This window comes from Miscanthus floridulus, chromosome 1 (assembly GCF_019320115.1).
Source record: "Miscanthus floridulus cultivar M001 chromosome 1, ASM1932011v1, whole genome shotgun sequence".
NCBI lineage: Eukaryota > Viridiplantae > Streptophyta > Magnoliopsida > Poales > Poaceae > Miscanthus > Miscanthus floridulus.
In genome coordinates, this window is record NC_089580.1 from 63,901,197 (window position 1) to 63,918,467 (window position 17,271).

Here is a 17,271-nt window from a genome sequence, read left to right on the forward strand (position 1 = left end):
TGTATCCTGAAGGAGAGGGGCCTAAAGGGGTTAGGCATCATTGGGGCCTACCATGTGAGGAGGGTGGCACCACTAATGAGGCGCACGCTTCCATTATATGCAATGGCACCTAAGGCATCATTCGTCGAGATGGTGTTGCCCGAGGGAGCGCTCTCCCCCTCTGAAGTTGCACAACACATCAAGGAGGCGATTGAGCCATCTTGGGATGATGCAAGCGTCCCTCTTGATTTTGTGTACCTAGTGCTGGGGCACCCTCCGATGTGGCCGAAACTGGGTTACATCGTCTCTGTAAGTTTCCTTTCCTCATGCCACCTCTTCAATTGATCTCCCGACCCCTTCAAACTAACATTGATATGGGGGGACTAGCCAAGGGACCTCATCCTTATGGATCTCCTGGCTCCACTGCCAAGGGATTCGTCCATGAGGGCAGCAAATCATGCCAAGACTAAGCGGTAGAGGAAGGCGAAGGAGGACGAGAGGAAGAAAAGGCAGTAGAAATTGCTGGCATAGGAGTGAGGGAAGGACACTGATAACGATGACGATGACAATGAGGAAGATGACAATGAGGTAGTCAGCGACACCAAGCGTGATGACCTAGAGAGCGAGGATGTGCTGATAGGTATCCACTCGTCCGTCCAGGGATTGGAGCCCTTCCCGTTCCATGGAGGGGAGGGTGCATCCGAGAGGCCAGTGGAGACGGGCCAAATAGTCAGCCTGCCATAGAAGCTAACAGGGGCGAGCGGGCCTCCTGCCGCACCCGTGGTGCTGACAGAGGAGGGTGGCTCACCGCCGCGCCCTAAGATGCAAGCGGGGCAAGCCACTCTGCCTAGGAACTAGGGGCGGGCTCAAAGCGGCCCCACCCCGATGAGGTGGAGCAGGGATCTTGGGGTTCACCCCCCAAATGTATCCACCACCCAACATCATCAATGTAAGTCACCAACTCCTCTGTTTTTCTCTATTTTCATCATGACTCATACTTTTCTATCTCACAGCGTCTTGAGGCAGCGTAATCTTTTGGCGCTGGCACCAAAAAAGAGTGTCACCCTTCAAGTGAGGCGTCAGCCGTCGGTTGACGTTGCACACATTCCAGGTGGGAGCGGCACTGGTATGACTGCGTCGTTGGCCGGTCATGCCCCGTCCACGGTGGCGCATGTGCCCTCGGTGGGACAAGCGGGCGCTAGGGCTCGAGGGACATCCTTGGAGGTCACTGAGCAGCCGACGATGGAGGTGATTCCACCACTACCGACGGGGCGGACAGAGCTATCGCCCGTGCTTGTGGCACCGACCGTGGCGGGCATGATGCCACCGATTGAGGCCCCACCGATGCAAGCAGAGGTGCCAGCGGCTGTGATAGGTGAGACACAACCAGATGCAACTATGGTGGTGCCTAAGGCAATGGTGCGATCCATGCCACCGGCGGCCGGAGTGACGGCATCCGACGTGGGCTGGATGGAGGGGGATGCGGCCGAGGGGTCCCTAGACATCACGGCGGTGGCAGATAGGACTGGTGGGGAATTGTCCCTAGCCCCGACGTCGAGAGGCAGCCACTCGCCCATGCAGGACGAGCCCCTGCTCTGGTGGACAAATCCGTGGGACCCAACATCGACACTCTTCACCCTTGACGATGCCACTGAGAGCATGGAGCGGGAGAGTCTCGACGAGGGGATTGCGGCCGCGATGAAAGCCTTGGACCATGCTAGGGGCGTCCTGTGCGAAGTCGTCATTCCCACTGTCCGGGTATTCACTTGACCTTGCCTCTCGTCTTCTTCTTTCTTCATGTATTTTTGTGTTCTGACCATCATCTTTTTTCAGTCTCTTATCGCTCACAGCCGGGAGAAATCCTGGTTCCTTCACGAGCAGAAGGAGAACTAGGACCGCCTTGTCGAAGAGATGATGCTACATGGGGATGTGACCACCTAGCTCATTGCTGCCCAACAGACGGTGGCAGAGCTGACTCCCCTTACCGAGGAGGCGGATAGTCTCCGACTATGGGAGACCGAGGCCCGTCGACATGAGGACGAGACCGAGAGGGCGTTCGAGGCCCTATCGGTGAGGGCGAGGCAAGATGATGTGGAAGCCGCTAGAGGCAAGAGGGAGTGGGATGAGCTGCTTCAGAGGGACGCCAAGACCCGTCGATGGATCCTCGACCTTCTAGCCGAGGCTAAGAAGGAGCGGGAGCTGAAGCTAGTAGCCGAGGAGAAACTCACAAACCTAGAGCAGAGGGTGAGTCTAGATGCTGAGGCAGTCGCTCGGCTATGTAAGGAGCGAGATGAGCTGCTCCAAACCGTAGAGAGGCTCTGCTCGGAGCATGGTACGACCTATGAGGAGAGCAACTAGGCCATCTGAGAGCTCGACGAGGCGTAGCAGAGGATTGGCTCACTCCCGGCCGAGCTCAGAACCGCGACAACTCAGAGGCTAGAGGCCGAGGGCATCTCTGTCGGGCTGGCCATGGAGCTCACTGAGGCGAGGAGGAACCTTCAGGCGGAGAGCGATGAGCTCGGTATCCTAAACGCCACCCTCAGAGTGGTCTGTGATGACCTAGATGTAACATCCTGGCCCAGGGCTTAACAGGATTCATAGGATACTCATATCAATAAGTTGCAACTTCTTTTCTGGAAGCCCATTTGCAAATAACTCCGAGGTTAAGCGTGCTTGGCCTGGAGCGATGGGTGACCGATCAGGAAGTTCTTCCCGGGTGTGCACGAGTGAGGACAAAGTGCACAGAAAAGACCTGTGTTGGTCTGTGAGGGCAGTCTATATCCTAGAGAAGCTGCCAGATGTAAGCGGGCCTGGCCTCAGAGAGGCGGGACATTACAGAATGGTATCAGAGCCGACTCTCGCGGTTTCACGGGCGCGTGTGTCGCAGTTGCGCAAGCATGGTGCGCATGGCTGATGTGGATCTGGCGTGGTCACACAGTATGGCACATGTGCTGGCTCTGGACACATAGACGTGGCCAAGAGAGGACGCTCCTGGCTTGGGATTGATCGACGAGGACGTCGATCTCTTAAGGGGGTGAGGATGTAACATCCTGGCCCAGGGCTTAACAGGATTAATAGGATACTCATCAATAAGTTGCAACTTCTTTTTCGGAAGCCCATTTGCAAATAACTTCGAGGTTAAGCATGCTTGGCCTAGAGCGATGGGTGACCGATCGGGAAGTTCTTCCCGGGTGCGCACGAGTGAGGACAAAGTGCGCAGAAAAGACCTGTGTTGGTCTGTGAGGGCAGTCTATATCCTAGAGAAGCTGCCAGATGTAAGCGGGCCTGGCCTCGGAGAGGCGGGACGTTACATAGAGGTGGTGCGGTGGAGGGGACCAGTTTGCTTGTGGCCCATGCTATTGAGATCACGGCGCGGGTGCGCCAGCTCAAGAGGGACGCCCATCGCACCGGTGTCCATCAATCCTTCGTGATTGCTCGTTCTCATTATGGGGACACCATCGACCTAGAGACGATGAGCGTCGGCTTCACGCCTATCTACACTAATGATGAGCTAGATGAGATAGAGGCGGTGGTGGCTTCTCTTTCGCGGGACCTGGCGGACAAAATGGAAGACATAGTTCAACCTTGGAGGGGTTAGTCAAATAGGTCGAGTAATCGTTCATGTAATAAGCAGACAAACTCTGACCCTTCTGTACTATCACATAAACTTATCATTTTGTTTTGTTTGTCTAAGTTTATTTTTCCTCCCTTTTATGTGTGGAAAGGGGTTCGTGTGTTCTGACCCTTCCGTTTGCTAAAAACCGCAGGGCCCGAGGTGTAGGAGGGAAACTCTGATCGTGCTGGTGAGTAAGAGTGGCATGGCCGCAGGGGCGTAGGTTTCTCATAGTCCAACCAGCGATGCTCAATCGCCTGTTTCCACAGACCTTGCCACTAGATTTATCATGAGGAAGAGGTTGGGCACGATGGCTGTTTTAGAAAGGGTGTATTTATACCCTTATTAGCCCCCGAGTGAGATCCGACCCCTTGCCATTGCTAGGGTCAAGTGTCACTATAGATCGTGGAGAGGATAGCGAGATTAGTAGGAGAAATCGTCTCTTGTTTTTGTACGTACTCCCTCCCTATGATTCGAGCTATCGTTCTATGACCGCACGTTCGGTCTCCTTGCGAGTCCAACTTTCATCGAGCCCCCTCACGTAGCGGGGGTTCGAAAAAGAGTCGGCTCGACTTTGTGATTGTTGCCCCATCCATGGTTTTCGCAACTATAGGGGTTGAGCTAACGTTACTTGCCTCAATGGCTTGAGTGATGCATTTGGTGATCTTGCTAACGGGTATGTTCGAGTGGAATCTAGGTCCGTCGTTCGTGATGGGCTCGGTAGAGCCGTCATGTGATGTTCCACTGCTCCTTAACCCATCTTCCAATAGATGCCCCCTCAATAGGGATTCTATGGGTTTGGCTGGGAGCTAGGATCTAACAAGAAGGTTGAGATGACCCTATCCTCTTCTAGGCGGGCATCGTTCATCTGCGTTTTCTCCCCTAGCTCTTGTTTGACGTGAGGCGACCATGGTTCCTCTGCGGGTCGGCCTTCGAACCCTGGTCTCCCGATTTAGGGTTGGGCAGCTGGAACCCCCGAGCCTTGTGAGGCTCAGTAGGGGTCGGTCGTGTTTCATGTGTTACACCACCCTCGGTTTCCATAGCCGGAGGTGACTCGTCGTATGTCTGCTACCGCATTTTTGGTCTCTTTGAGATGCCAAGCCCCCGAGCCCCCGAGCATAGCAGGGGTTTGGCCGGGGGGGTCAGTTCGTCTTGCGATCGTCGTCCCACATGCTTCCATTTGCTAGAATGAAGGGGCTAAGCCATGTTGTGCTTTCCTCGCTGGATGGAGTACGGTGCTCGGTGAGTTGTTAACAGGCTTGTTCAAGTGGAGACCCAACATCCCCTTCATGGGGGCCCGGTTCGAGGTCAGTTGGTGACTCACTCTAGATTCTTGGTGGCAGGTCTATATAGTTCTCGGATCCGTTCGACCGGTCCGAGGGTTCGATGCCTTTCTTTGAGGAAAAACCATGGACCTTGCATCATCCAAGACTCATAACGAGGGTCAGGACGCTCGAGGCGCTCCACGCGCTTTGGGTATTGGCCGCTAGCGGGCCCATCCTTAACCTTCCTCACTCTAGGGTGCCCTAGAGCGGCTGTGAACCTACTGGTGGGCTAGCCTTCGAACTCCTAGGCGTTAATGTGTTGTAGGAGCGTTTTAGCTCCATATCCCACTTACCTACGGTGGCCCGTAGTCTTTGAAGGCGAACCTTTGCTTGATGGATCCTTCGCGGGGAATATTTGGATAGGCATGCGCTCGTCTTCTGGCAGCTTCCAAGAGCTGTTCGATCGACCTGGACATAGGTTTTACCTTGATGATAAGAGTGATGGGTTCGAGAAGCTCTTACCAGATATGATTGAGCGGGATCTGGGTCCGTTGTTCGTGACGGGGTTGGCATGACCCGCATGGGGCATCCTACTGCTCCCTACCTACGTGAGAATTCAGTTTAGGTAGATAAACCAGGCGACGAACTCGTGATAAATGGACAAGCTCTTAAATTTCGTTATAGCAAACAACTTTTTAGTTCTTCTCCCCTTTTTGTATAAAAAGGTTAGTGCATTCAGACCCTTTTTGTCGTTAAGGCCATAAAAGCTCAGGATGCGGGAGAGCCAGTTCTGATCACGCTGGTGAGAAGAGGCGTTGTAGCCACTAGGGCGTAGGTTTCCTGAAGCTCGACCGGTTATACTTAGAGCCTGTTCCCGTAAACCTAGCTCCTCAATTTTAATGTGAAAGGGGGTTAGGCATTGAGAATATTTGCTAGGCAGATAGATTTTTAAAGTGTACCGGCCCTTTCCATGCCTAAGGCCCAAAAAAGCCCAGGGTATGGAAAAGAAACTCTGACTACGCTGGTGAGCCAAGGCGCCATAGCCGCTGGGGCGTAGGTTTCTCGCGGTCCGACTAGTTTTACTCAGGGTCTATTTTCGCAAACTCTGCTTCTGGGTCTTAATCGTGAGAAAGGGTCGAACGTAGAGATTATCTACCAGATAGATATATCCTTATTAGTCCCCGAGTGAGGCCCATCCCCCCGCCGTTTGCCGGGGTTGGGTGTCACAAAAGATCGGGGATTTCGACAGCGAAACTAATAATAAGAGAAAATATGCGTTCATTAAGGGTAAAAGTAACATAGCTTCTCAATGTTCCTGACATTTGACGAAGACCTCGCCGTTGATGGTTTTGAGCTTGTAGGCACCTAGCCAGAGCATCTCCGTGACGACGTGTAGTCCTTCCTACGGTGGGGAGAGCTTGTGGTGGTCCTTGCATACTTGGCCGAGCGAAGGAGGGCGATGTTGCGCACTTCATCTAGCTAGGCTCCGTCCTATGCTCCCCTTGTTAGAGCTTTCGGACAAGAACCGCTTCAAGAGAATGCATTCCTTATATAGGTGCTTGACGGGGAAAGCATGGTTTGAGCGTGGCCCTTCAAGCAGCTTCTCGAAGTAGCCTGGGGTGCCCTTCGCAGACTTTCGGCCCCCCGTGTAGTCGACGTTGGCCGCTAGCGAGCTCCCGTGCCACCGCTTGTTCTTCCTTTTGTTGGGAGGCTTAGAGGCGCCTTCATCAGCATCCTCATCCCGCTTTACCTTGCCCTTGAGGGTGTGTTAGTCAAAGGCCTAAGGTCCCATCAAGTTGGGGCTCGGGCTTCGATCCTCACCGTTGTCATAGCGTCCACCATGACGTGGATGGTAGCCACAGCTAGCCTCTTCCTTTGCATCGCCGTAGGCACGCCTGCGGGCATTGAGGGTGTAGCGGGCGTCGCGGTGGAGGCTGAGACGCTTATGTACTGGAACCACGGTGTGCGGCTCACCGCCCTGTTGGGCCTGATGGACCGGTACGTCCTCGTCGGGTTGTTCTGAGGGCGCTTCGCGTCTATGAGCATTGGGGGTGTCACGCGTGTCGCGGTGGAGCTCGAGACGCTCGTGCACCGATCCCGTGGTGCGCAGCCTTTCGTAGTCGAGGCTAAGGGGCTGGTTGCTTTCGGGGGCGCGGACCTTTGTTGTAGGTACCTGTAGCTCCTCGGGCGCCTCGGCGATTGAGTCGAGGCCGGTGAAGAGGAGTTGTGTGGCAGCGGAAGACCACACCAACTCTCCCTCTATCGTAATGACGAAGTCTAGGTTCCCGAAATGCACGTGCGCGCCCAGGACCCAGCTAACGTTGCGATTAGCCATCCGAGGCCCGGTGTTGATGTCGAGACGTGCAAAAACGCCCCTATCTGGCATGCCAACTGTCGGTGTTTCAAGTAAGCACTGGCTAGTAAATTTGTATAATGTGCGTCTGACCCGGATGGTGTGCTAAAATAACACAAGGATTATACTGGTTCAGGCTAAATGTCCCTACGTCCAGTTTCGAGCTTCTCGTGTTACTAGCACTAAGTTTGTAGTAGGGGGTTACAAACTGGTGAGAGAGGGAGATAGCTCCCAAGTCTCTGGTGTGATGCGGTGTGTTTGTTAGATGAATCAATCCCCTCGGTGGGACGCCCTGCTTTCCCTTTTATAGGTCAAGGGGAAGCAGGGGTTTTTTACCACCGAAGGGAGGAGAAAAAAGGAAAGAGAAACAAGGCTTCCGGAGGTGCGCCATTCTCCTCTTTGCGTGGGTCCCGCTGACCCTATAGATCATGGTGGCAGTGGCGTCGTACCGGGGGTCCTATTGGCCGCTGCAGCTTACATGCGGGCGTCGTGCGTTATTCGTGTCTTCCGTCCCATCCGAGCGGACGGAATGGTCAGAAGGTCTCCTAACAAAAAGCCATGCGGGGGGCTAGTGGTACAGTGCCAGTCAACTGACGCCGGTTTGACTGACGTTGGACGGTGGTCAGGTAGAGAGTTGGCAGCACAGTGACCACGCGTTCGTCACTATGGGCGATGTGAGTTCCCTGGAATGACATGTCGTGGGGATGGGTCATGCTGAGACGTGACCGCTCCCTGCACAATGCTAGAAGTTTGACCTTGAGTGGTACTCTCTGGCCCGTAGTGGTTGGCGACGACGTGAGCTTCTGTTAGGAACCGTATTCGAGGGATCGGGCGAGGCGAAGCCGGCCCTCAGGGGACGGTTGAGGCGGAGCCTACCTTCGGGAGTCAGCTGAGGTGGAGCCTACCCCTAGGAGTTAGCCGAAGCGGAGCCAGCCCTCAGACGTCGGACGAGATGGAGTTGGCCCCCAGACGTCGGATGAGGCGGAACCTACCCTCGAGAGTCAGCTAAGGCGGAGCCCACCCCAAGGGTCGGGCGAGGAGGAGCCCGCAGCCTTAGTGTCCACTGAGGTGGAGCCAACCCTCGGGGATCGGACGAGGCGGAGCCCCTGGCCTCAGTGGTCAGACGAGGCGGAGCCCAGCAAGAGGTGTAGTTGCGCTCCTGACCGTTCGGATGAATCAACCGTCGATGGTTATTAGCTCATCCTCTTCGGATACCTTAGTATTAGTCCCGACGCCTTTGTTTCGTCATCACGCTACACCGACGATTTCTTCGCTCAGATCCTGGGGAACACCGTGCAACAGCTGTGGCATGACTACAAGGCTAAGTACGGGGGCTGATGCAAATAGGTGGTGGGAAGTCAAGACGTCAACGTCAGAGTGCTTCATGTTTGGTTCCTTACACTGAATTTTAGTCATTGTTCCATCGGATGTCTACACACATGTATGAAGTATTAAATATAGACTAAAAAATAACTAATTACACAGATTCTGACTAATTTGTGAGATGAATTTTTTAAGCCTAATGAGTCCATGATTTGACAATGTGGTGCTACAATAAATATGTGCTAATGATGGATTAATTAGGCTTAATAAATTCGTCTCGTAAATTAGTCTCCATCTGTGTAATTAGTTTTATAATTAACTCATGTTTAGTCCTCCTAATTAACATCCGAACGTCCGATATGATATGGACTAAAATTTAGTCCGTGGAAACAAACATCCCTAATATGAAACTGAATATGACAGAATTGAATAAGGTGTTTGATCATCAGCTCAGGGTAGTGTTGCTACTAGTACTGATATTGTTGAAAATAATGTCTTGTTGATGTCTGCACAGTGTGTGGAAAATAAATAAATAAAGGAAATAAATTAAAGGATCAAATAATTAAAGAAAGATTGATATTATAAGGTATGGGTATATATGGTGGTATTGAGCTGGAGCAACGATGTGTGTTTTTTTTTTTTAGAAAATGGCAGAGAACTTCCCGCCAGCGTGTCCGCACACGACGATTACAATATTACATGGAGGAACAAGATGGAGATGCAGATCATCTTTCGGGCATTCTCTGCTTACTCAAGCCAAATCCAACGACTCATGTCCAGTGTCGCTGTCGTCCGTCGCCCTCCCGCGGACCTCCCACGGAAAGGAAACGTACGAGAAGGACCGATCGAAGCCTGGAATCTCTTCTCCCCTCACGGTACCGATACCTCTTCTCCCCATCACCCTCCTCTCTCTTCCAGATCGGCAACGCGATGGCGGCGGGGGCAAAAGGAGTGCAGCTCCGGTGGGGTGACGCGGCGCTCGGTGCTAGAGCAAAATCCAGATTCGCCACTGGGGAGGACCTCGCCGCTTCCCCGCTGCGCCTCTCCAACCTCCTCCTCCTCGCCGCCGCGATCGCGGACGCCATCTTCAAGCCCCTCCCGGAGCCCGCCGCCCGCGACCCATTTCCCTGGAACACCGCCGTCTGCCTCCACGCCGTCGCGCACCCCCGCGCCGCGCCGCTCTATTTCACGCGGATGCGCCGTTGCGGCGTGCAGCCTGACGCCTACACGTTCCCCGCTGTCCTCAAGGCCTGCGGCTGCGCGCCTGGCTGCAGGGCCGGACTCGTGGTTCGTGAGGAGGGGGCTAGCTAGGACTTCGCTTGACGCGGTGACGGCGTGCTGCCGCGGCCTGCGGGCGTTCCAGCCGGCGGCAGCGAGCAGCTAACGCAGCGGAATGAAACCTGAAGGTTGAAGACGGTAACTCAGGTAAGTGATTTCAGTTCAGTTAGGGCCTGGCGTCCTGCAGTGGCAGTCTGTTTGATCTGATTACTTCAATTTGCAGGTAATTTGTTCTAAATTTTTTGATTCATCAAGCCACATATGGACAAGAACCGAGAGGCCTGTAGGCCGTAGGTCGCAGGTAATTTGTTCTAAAATTAGTCATTCCAGATTACCGTGATAGGGTCATGTTAGATGTTGCCTAAGAAACAGTTATCTGGTGCTCAGAATAGGAAAAAAATTGATCCCGATACTATTCTTGAAGATTTTGCATCAAGAAATACCCAAAGGCTGTTTTTTACAAAGCACTGAAGCGCTATAGTTTTATTTGAGGTAATAATCATAATAGTTATTTTACTGTTCTTTTAGCTTCTTCGATGTACTGTCGTTTTTTTCATGAACTAAATATATGTTGCAAGTTAACTTTCTTTTAGCTTATTAATAGTACTACATTCTTCGATCGTCATATTAAAATATTAGATTGCCAGGCCTTTAGTGTCTTCCTTGCCCAAGGGCCCTGAAAATTGTTGAGACGGCCCTGGGTATGGGAAGCAAGGTGGTGCTGGTGTGGACCGTGCGCGCAGAAAGGGTTGCAGTGGATGATCTTAGTGTACTTGGCATGCTGACTGCTTGCAGACATGCTGGGTTGGTCTCAGAGGGTTTAGAGATATTTTACAGAATGAAAAAGGATTTCGGGATAGATCCCAAAATCGAACATTTTGGTGCATTGGTTCATCTACTTGTAGTATGAGAAGTTCCAATGTTTTTTTTTTGTTCCTGACTGCATTAGCGTTAATTCCAGTATGAGATGTTAAAGGACACCTCCCTTTTTTATTGCATTGCATTGGTATTTGTCTTTGTCCAGTAAGATTTTTGTTCGCTTGTCTTTGCAATAGCTTCCTTTGTTCGTTGTTCCATTCGTGTACTAGATCAATACTCTTCTCTAATCTACTAGATCAATACTCTTCCTCAATCTACTATATGGTTCTGGATGCTTTGTCTTAGGTTGGGATGCGTTTCGTTGCTTTTTCTTTTTTTCTTGAATTGTTGCTTCGTTTCCTGCAACAAGTTGGTAAGGATTTGCCGCCTTCTTCTGTAACTTTTTGCAACTATTGCAGCTTCATAGCTGCATATTGGATTGGACAGAGGAGCAGAACAATGACGATGCCTCACTGCGGGTGGACGGGTGGAAAACCATGAAGCTGCCAAGTGGACTGCCAGTGGTTCCTCAGTCCTCACGTCGCCGAGTGTACTGCTGGTCAGTTCATGTACCCTTCTGTCTTTGTCTCGCTCCCATGGCTTCGGTGGAATCTGCACATTTAGCCATGGCGATGTGCCGCTTGAGCTGCTGTGTACTAGCAACATTTGTCTTTCCAAAATTGTGTTGATGGATTGGTGAACTGAAAAGGTTTTGGAAATATTGCAATTTTTCCTATGTTGTCTTCCTAGCAAACTGCAGTGCACACTGCAGAGTGGTAATTTTAGTTTTGGCAGGTTCTATAATCTGAAAATTATTAATATGGAGAGGAACGGTTATTGCCCTTGTGATGCATAGGAATTATATTATATGCTTTATTAAATATATGTACCGTGCTCAAGTCATGATTTATTCTATATATTTCTCTAAAAATGAACTGTTTCTTTCCATTTCATTTTTCCAATATATGACGGTTGTTTTTTTGTATATCCCTGAATGAAACCGCGGCGTTTGCACGGGCACTATACTAGTAGAGACAGTCCTCCAGATTGCCTTGGCATGATGACAATCAAAGAAAAGATGTTTAATAGTTTTGTTACAGTTACAGAAACAACACTTTTGACTACCTTTCCAATTCCTCTTAGTTAGGTTATCCTTTGTTAAAATAACCCCCTGCTGGAGATACCATAGGAAAATATTAAGTTTTAGAGAAACTTTTAACTTCCAAATCAATTTATGAGGAAGACATATTCTGATTCATTATGTAAAGATACATAGAGCGGACTGTAAAATGACCATTGTTATGTAATTTCCAAATAAATAGATCCATCTCATTAGTTAAACTGATATGATTGATCTTAGCTACTCCCTCCATGACATTAAAACTTTCTTGGAGAGTCAAAACATTTCAAGTTTGATCAAATTTGTAGAACAGAATAATAATATTTATGATACCAAATAACTGATTCTTTAGTAATTATATTTTCATAGTATACCTAATTGATGTCATAACTCTTTGTAATTATCTCTATAATTTTGTTTAAACTTGAGATGCTTTGACTTTGCAAGAAAGTTGGCATACCTTATAATTTGGAATTGAGGGAGTACTAAGTCTTCCCATTCATTGAGTTTATCCCCCACCAGAGTTTTCCGAATTGAAATATTCGGTGCTGTTGATCTCATCGTATTGGCCATCATGTGTTGCTTTGGTATTCCAGATTTTAGGGCTCCTTTGGTTAGCCTGCCCTTCATACTCGCACCAACTTCCCTGGTAAGGCTAAGGCCCCGTTTAGTTCCCCCAAAATCCAAAAAATTTTACGCATCGAATCTTGCGGCACATGCATGGAGTACTAAATGTAGACGGAAAAAAAAAACTAATTACACAGTTGGGTGAGAAATCACGAGACGAAACTTTCGAACCTAATTAGTCCATAATTAGGCACTAATTGTCAAATACAAACGAAAGTGCTACAGTACCCGAAACCCAAAATTTTTTTGATCTAAACGCGCCCTAACTAAATTGACTTACTCAGGAAAGAAAGCAAAAGGCTTGCTTTCATGAGCATCGTTGCAGCTAGCTAATCCAACTACATGTACTATTACAACTGTATTGCTCATCAAGGACACGAGCTCTAGCAAAGCAAAGGATCCGAAGGTGTCCATGTCCGGTTGTCCCTGATCATAAACCCGTACGAGCCTATCACACAACAGCAACGGCACGGCATGGTCAACACGTCAATGATCTAGCATGATGTCACGGAATTAAATAAGGTGGTTGTTGATCATGTCAGGACACTAGTAGTACACTAGTACTCAGTTATTAAAATTGAGAGTAAAATGCACCCTGGGTATTTATTGGGGCATTACCATCTAGATACTCGAACTGAAAAAGCTACCACTAGATACTTAAACTATGGGAGCATTACCATCTGGGTACTCGAACTAAAAAACCTCCCACTTGGGTACTTAAACTATTGGGCCATTACCATCTGGGTACCGTCGCCGCCGCTGCAGAGTGACCAGGAACGCGGAAAAATGAATTTTGATTCTGTTTCTTTTTCTGAAAATGGATGAATAGTGCTGGAATTTGTTATTTTTGTAAAAAAATAATTAGAGCTCCAAACATTCTAAAAATTTTTATATAGCCTCTATATGATGTACTCTACCTAGGAAAAATATGAAACTTGGAAAATGAATAGTTTTTTATGTTTAAAAATTATCTCTTTTAATTAATAAATGAACTTTCATAAATTTTATAATTAAAATAAATAAATGTCAAAAAGAGGCGGCCTAACTGTGTGCGAGCGAGCAGGCGAGCACAGGTAGGCCGCCTCTTTTTGGACATTTATTTATTTTAATTATAAAATTTATGGAAGTTCATTTATTAATTAAAAGAGGTAATTTTTAAACATACAAAAACTATTCATTTTCCAAGTTTCATATTTTTCCTAGGTAGAGTACATCATATAGAGGCTACATAGAATTTTTTAGAATGTTTGGAGCTCTAATTATTTTTTTAAAAATAACAAATTTCAGCACTATTCATCCATTTTTAGAAAAAGAAAAAGAATCAAAATTCATTTTCCCGCGCTCCTGGTCACTCTACAGCGGCGGCGACGGTACCCAGATGGTAATGGCCCAATAGTTTAAGTACCCAAGTGGCAGGTTTTTTAGTTCGAGTACTCAGATGGTGATGCCCCCATAGTTTAAGTACCCAGGTGGTAACTTTTTCAGTTCGAGTACCTAGATGGTAATGCCCCAATAGTTTAAGTACCCAGGGTGCATTTTACTCTAAAATTTATATGATTTTGGTATCGTTAATGCTCAGACTTGGGCGTCCGTATGTCCGGACAAAAACAATCGATTCTTCCTTACTCCGTGCTTGTCTTCCCGCTCCACGTTCGTCCATCGTGAGGCAGGCCGGCCGCCCCGCTCCGCCGCGGCACCTCCATCCCACACTGCGGCCCACTTTGGCGCGCTACCACCACTATCCTCCATGGCGCCTCCCATCTCCCGCGGCGCCTCCGTCCCCCGCCGTGCCTTCGTTGCCTGCCATGTCGTGCTCCGTCCTCCGCCGCGCCTAGGCCAAGCGGCCAGGAGAGAGGGTCGTCGCTAGCCGGGCCCAGGCCAGGCGTAGGCGTAGCTGCCGCTGCCATGCCGCGCACCATCCTCGGCTGTCGGCTGGCCGGAACCGGCCACCCTCGCTCTGCGCTGGGTCGTACTAAAGGAAGGTAAAAAAACACATGTTGTAAGTCTTATGTTTCAAGTGCTTCAGATGTTTTATAGGTATGTTGCAAGTGTTCCATATAGATGTTGCAAAAGTAGATCAGGATATCGCATTTGTTGCACTGATTGTATACGTATGTTGTAAGATTTTGTTCTCAATATTTCATCTGTTTTTTAGACGTATATTGCATGTGTGTTTATTTGGATGTTTCATTCTAGACGTATGTTGCAAGTGTGTTTATTTGGATATTTTATATGTTTCACACATATGTTGGAAGTGTTTTATATGGATGTTGCGTATATTTTACAATGATTCAAGTATTTTTAGGTGTTTTTGCAGGTGTTTCATATGCACGTTTCAAATATTTCATCTATCTTCAAACATATGTTGTAAATATTGTATCTGTATGTTTTAAAAGTAGATCAGGTTCTGCATCTCACTTCTCGCCTTCTGCTGCATTGCCTTGATGTCTCCTCCTGCTCCCGACGCCAGCTGAGCATCCACCGCCCCCGCCCTCTCTTCTCGATGCTGATGACGTTGGGGGCGGCGCAGGCCCGTGTGGGCACGTGAAACGACGAGGGAAATGGACTTCAAGTCCGGACGTGCGGCGCTAGCAAGCCCGTTTTGGTCTTTACGATCTTAACTGAGGAATTTGATTTTACTATTTTTTCGACTTTTATTTTTACAATTTTATAATTAAGCTAAGATCTTATCTAAATTGACAACCTTATTACACTGCGATCCGCCGTATCCCGCGCGCGCCTTCTTTTCCACAGCTTTTGACGAACACCACTACGCAGGCACCAGCCAGCACTAACGCAGAGCAAACCGGACGTGCAGGCGCGGGACGTGGCGTCGTCGTGAACCTATCTTCGTTGACGTACGTGGAGGCAGAACGGGAACAGCGAACCAGCATTCAGCTGCGTACCCATTCGTCAAATTTCCCAACCGAGGCCTCGTTTAGTTGGCCACCGGATTCGGCGCCGCCGGATTCGGGTGGAACTGTACGCTACTGTAGCGTTTCGTTTTTATTTGGTAATAATTGTCTAATTGTTGACTAATTAGGCTCAAAACGTTCATCTCGCAAAGTACAACCAAACTGTGCAATTAGTTTTTGATTTCGTCAACATTTAATACTCCATGCATGTACCGCAAGTTTGATGTGACGGGGAATCTTCTTTTTGCATAGTGCCAAATTCTGGAATTTGTGGGAACTAAACAACCCCCGAGCTAATGCTTGACTCCAGCTCCAGGTCCTCGAGTCAACCAAAATAATGCCTCACACGCACACCCAACAAACCTTGGTGACGCCACGCACGTCATCTATCTTGCCAGGTTGCCCGCCTATTTAAACCCTCATCACACCATCCCGTTCGTTCCATGGCGCCGCCTACACTTTCAAGCGAGATGATGACGATGAGTCGTGCCGCCGTCGTCGTAGTAGCGCTCGCTTCTTCTCATCTCCTGGCCGGCGGCGTGGCAGCCAGGGCCGGCGTGGTCACGTTCAGCGCGACGAACGCCGCGTCGAGCACGGCGGGCGGCAAGCGGTTCGGCCGGGACGTCGGCGTCAGGTATTCGAGGCGAGTGCTCTCGGACGCCTCCTCCTTCTGCTGGAAGACCTTCAACCAGCCCAGCCCCGGCAGCCGCAAGCCCGTCAGCTCCATCACCCTCGTCGTCGAGGACATCGGCGGCGTCGCCTTCACCAGCGGCAACGGCATCCACCTCAGTGCCCAGTACGTCGGCGGCTACTCCGGTGACGTCAAGACAGAGGTAACAACATCGGCGTCGGCTAATCTGTCGTGTGGACAAAGCTTACTAAACTTTTCAAAAAGGAAAAACACAACATGAATATGAATGAATGTTTCATCAGGCGACTGGGGTGCTGTACCACGAGGTAACGCACGTGTGGCAGTGGAACGGGCAGGGGCAGGCGAACGGCGGCCTCATCGAGGGCATCGCCGACTACGTCCGGCTGAAGGCGGGGTACGCGCCGGGGCACTGGGTGAAGCCGGGGCAGGGAGACCGGTGGGATCAGGGGTACGACATCACGGCGAGGTTTCTGGACTACTGCGACTCGCTGAAGCCGGGCTTCGTCGCGCTGCTCAACGCCAAGATGAAGGACGGCTACTCCGACGATTTCTTCGCGCAGATTCTTGGGAAGAATGTGCAGCGGCTGTGGCAGGATTACAAGGCCAAGTACGGAGGCTGATGTGTGTTGGTGGCTACAAGTGCTAGTCAGCTAGTGCGACGCGATCGATGGATCTTTATCAGCGCAGGGTGCTGCTGCTGCTGCTGCTGCTTATTATTATTGATCCATTATCAGTTCAGATAATCAATAAACCATGCGTCGACATTAATTTGTATTAGCTTGTACTGAAAAAAATATATAAAGGGTATTAGCTTGTACTGAAAAAAGAGGGGTTTTGGAGGGAGAAACTTGGGATATAAGTGCTGACCTTCAAGCCATGATTTCACCAAGTTTTAAGGACCCAAAAACACTCATGCCAAAGCTCAGCCAAAGCAGCAGATGAAAAATCCCCCAAAAAATCAACTCCAAAAGTCTTGAGAAACATAAATTTTATATTTGGAGAGAGGAACAAACTTGCACAAGATTGATAATGTAATACCCAATGGCTCATATCCACTTTGCATTCTGAGTGAACCACACACTATCACCAACACAATTACTTTTTATGCTAGCTTCACATAAAAGGGTTAACTTGAGGACGTTAATACAGTCTCTAGAAGCCTCCATCAATTACTAAGGTGGCAATAAACCTTCCCACAATATCACTTCAACATACAGGCCACTATGGGCCAAATTTAAATTAGGCCTGATATCACATATACTTGGGTTATCTCAAGACGTTGGGATAC

At 49.5% G+C, this 17,271-nt stretch overlaps 1 protein-coding gene across 1 annotated transcript; it reads left to right on the top strand.

Annotated features, from left to right (window-relative positions):
- Window positions 1–15,790: 15,790 nt before the first annotated feature.
- Window positions 15,791–16,814, top strand: LOC136485440 (uncharacterized). Its single transcript, XM_066482321.1, has 2 exons — window positions 15,791–16,164; window positions 16,265–16,814. Exons 1-2 carry the CDS (start codon window positions 15,802–15,804, stop codon window positions 16,601–16,603), a joined length of 702 nt encoding a protein of 233 aa, XP_066338418.1. The 5' UTR covers window positions 15,791–15,801; the 3' UTR covers window positions 16,604–16,814.
- The last annotated feature ends 457 nt before the right edge of the window (window positions 16,815–17,271 follow it).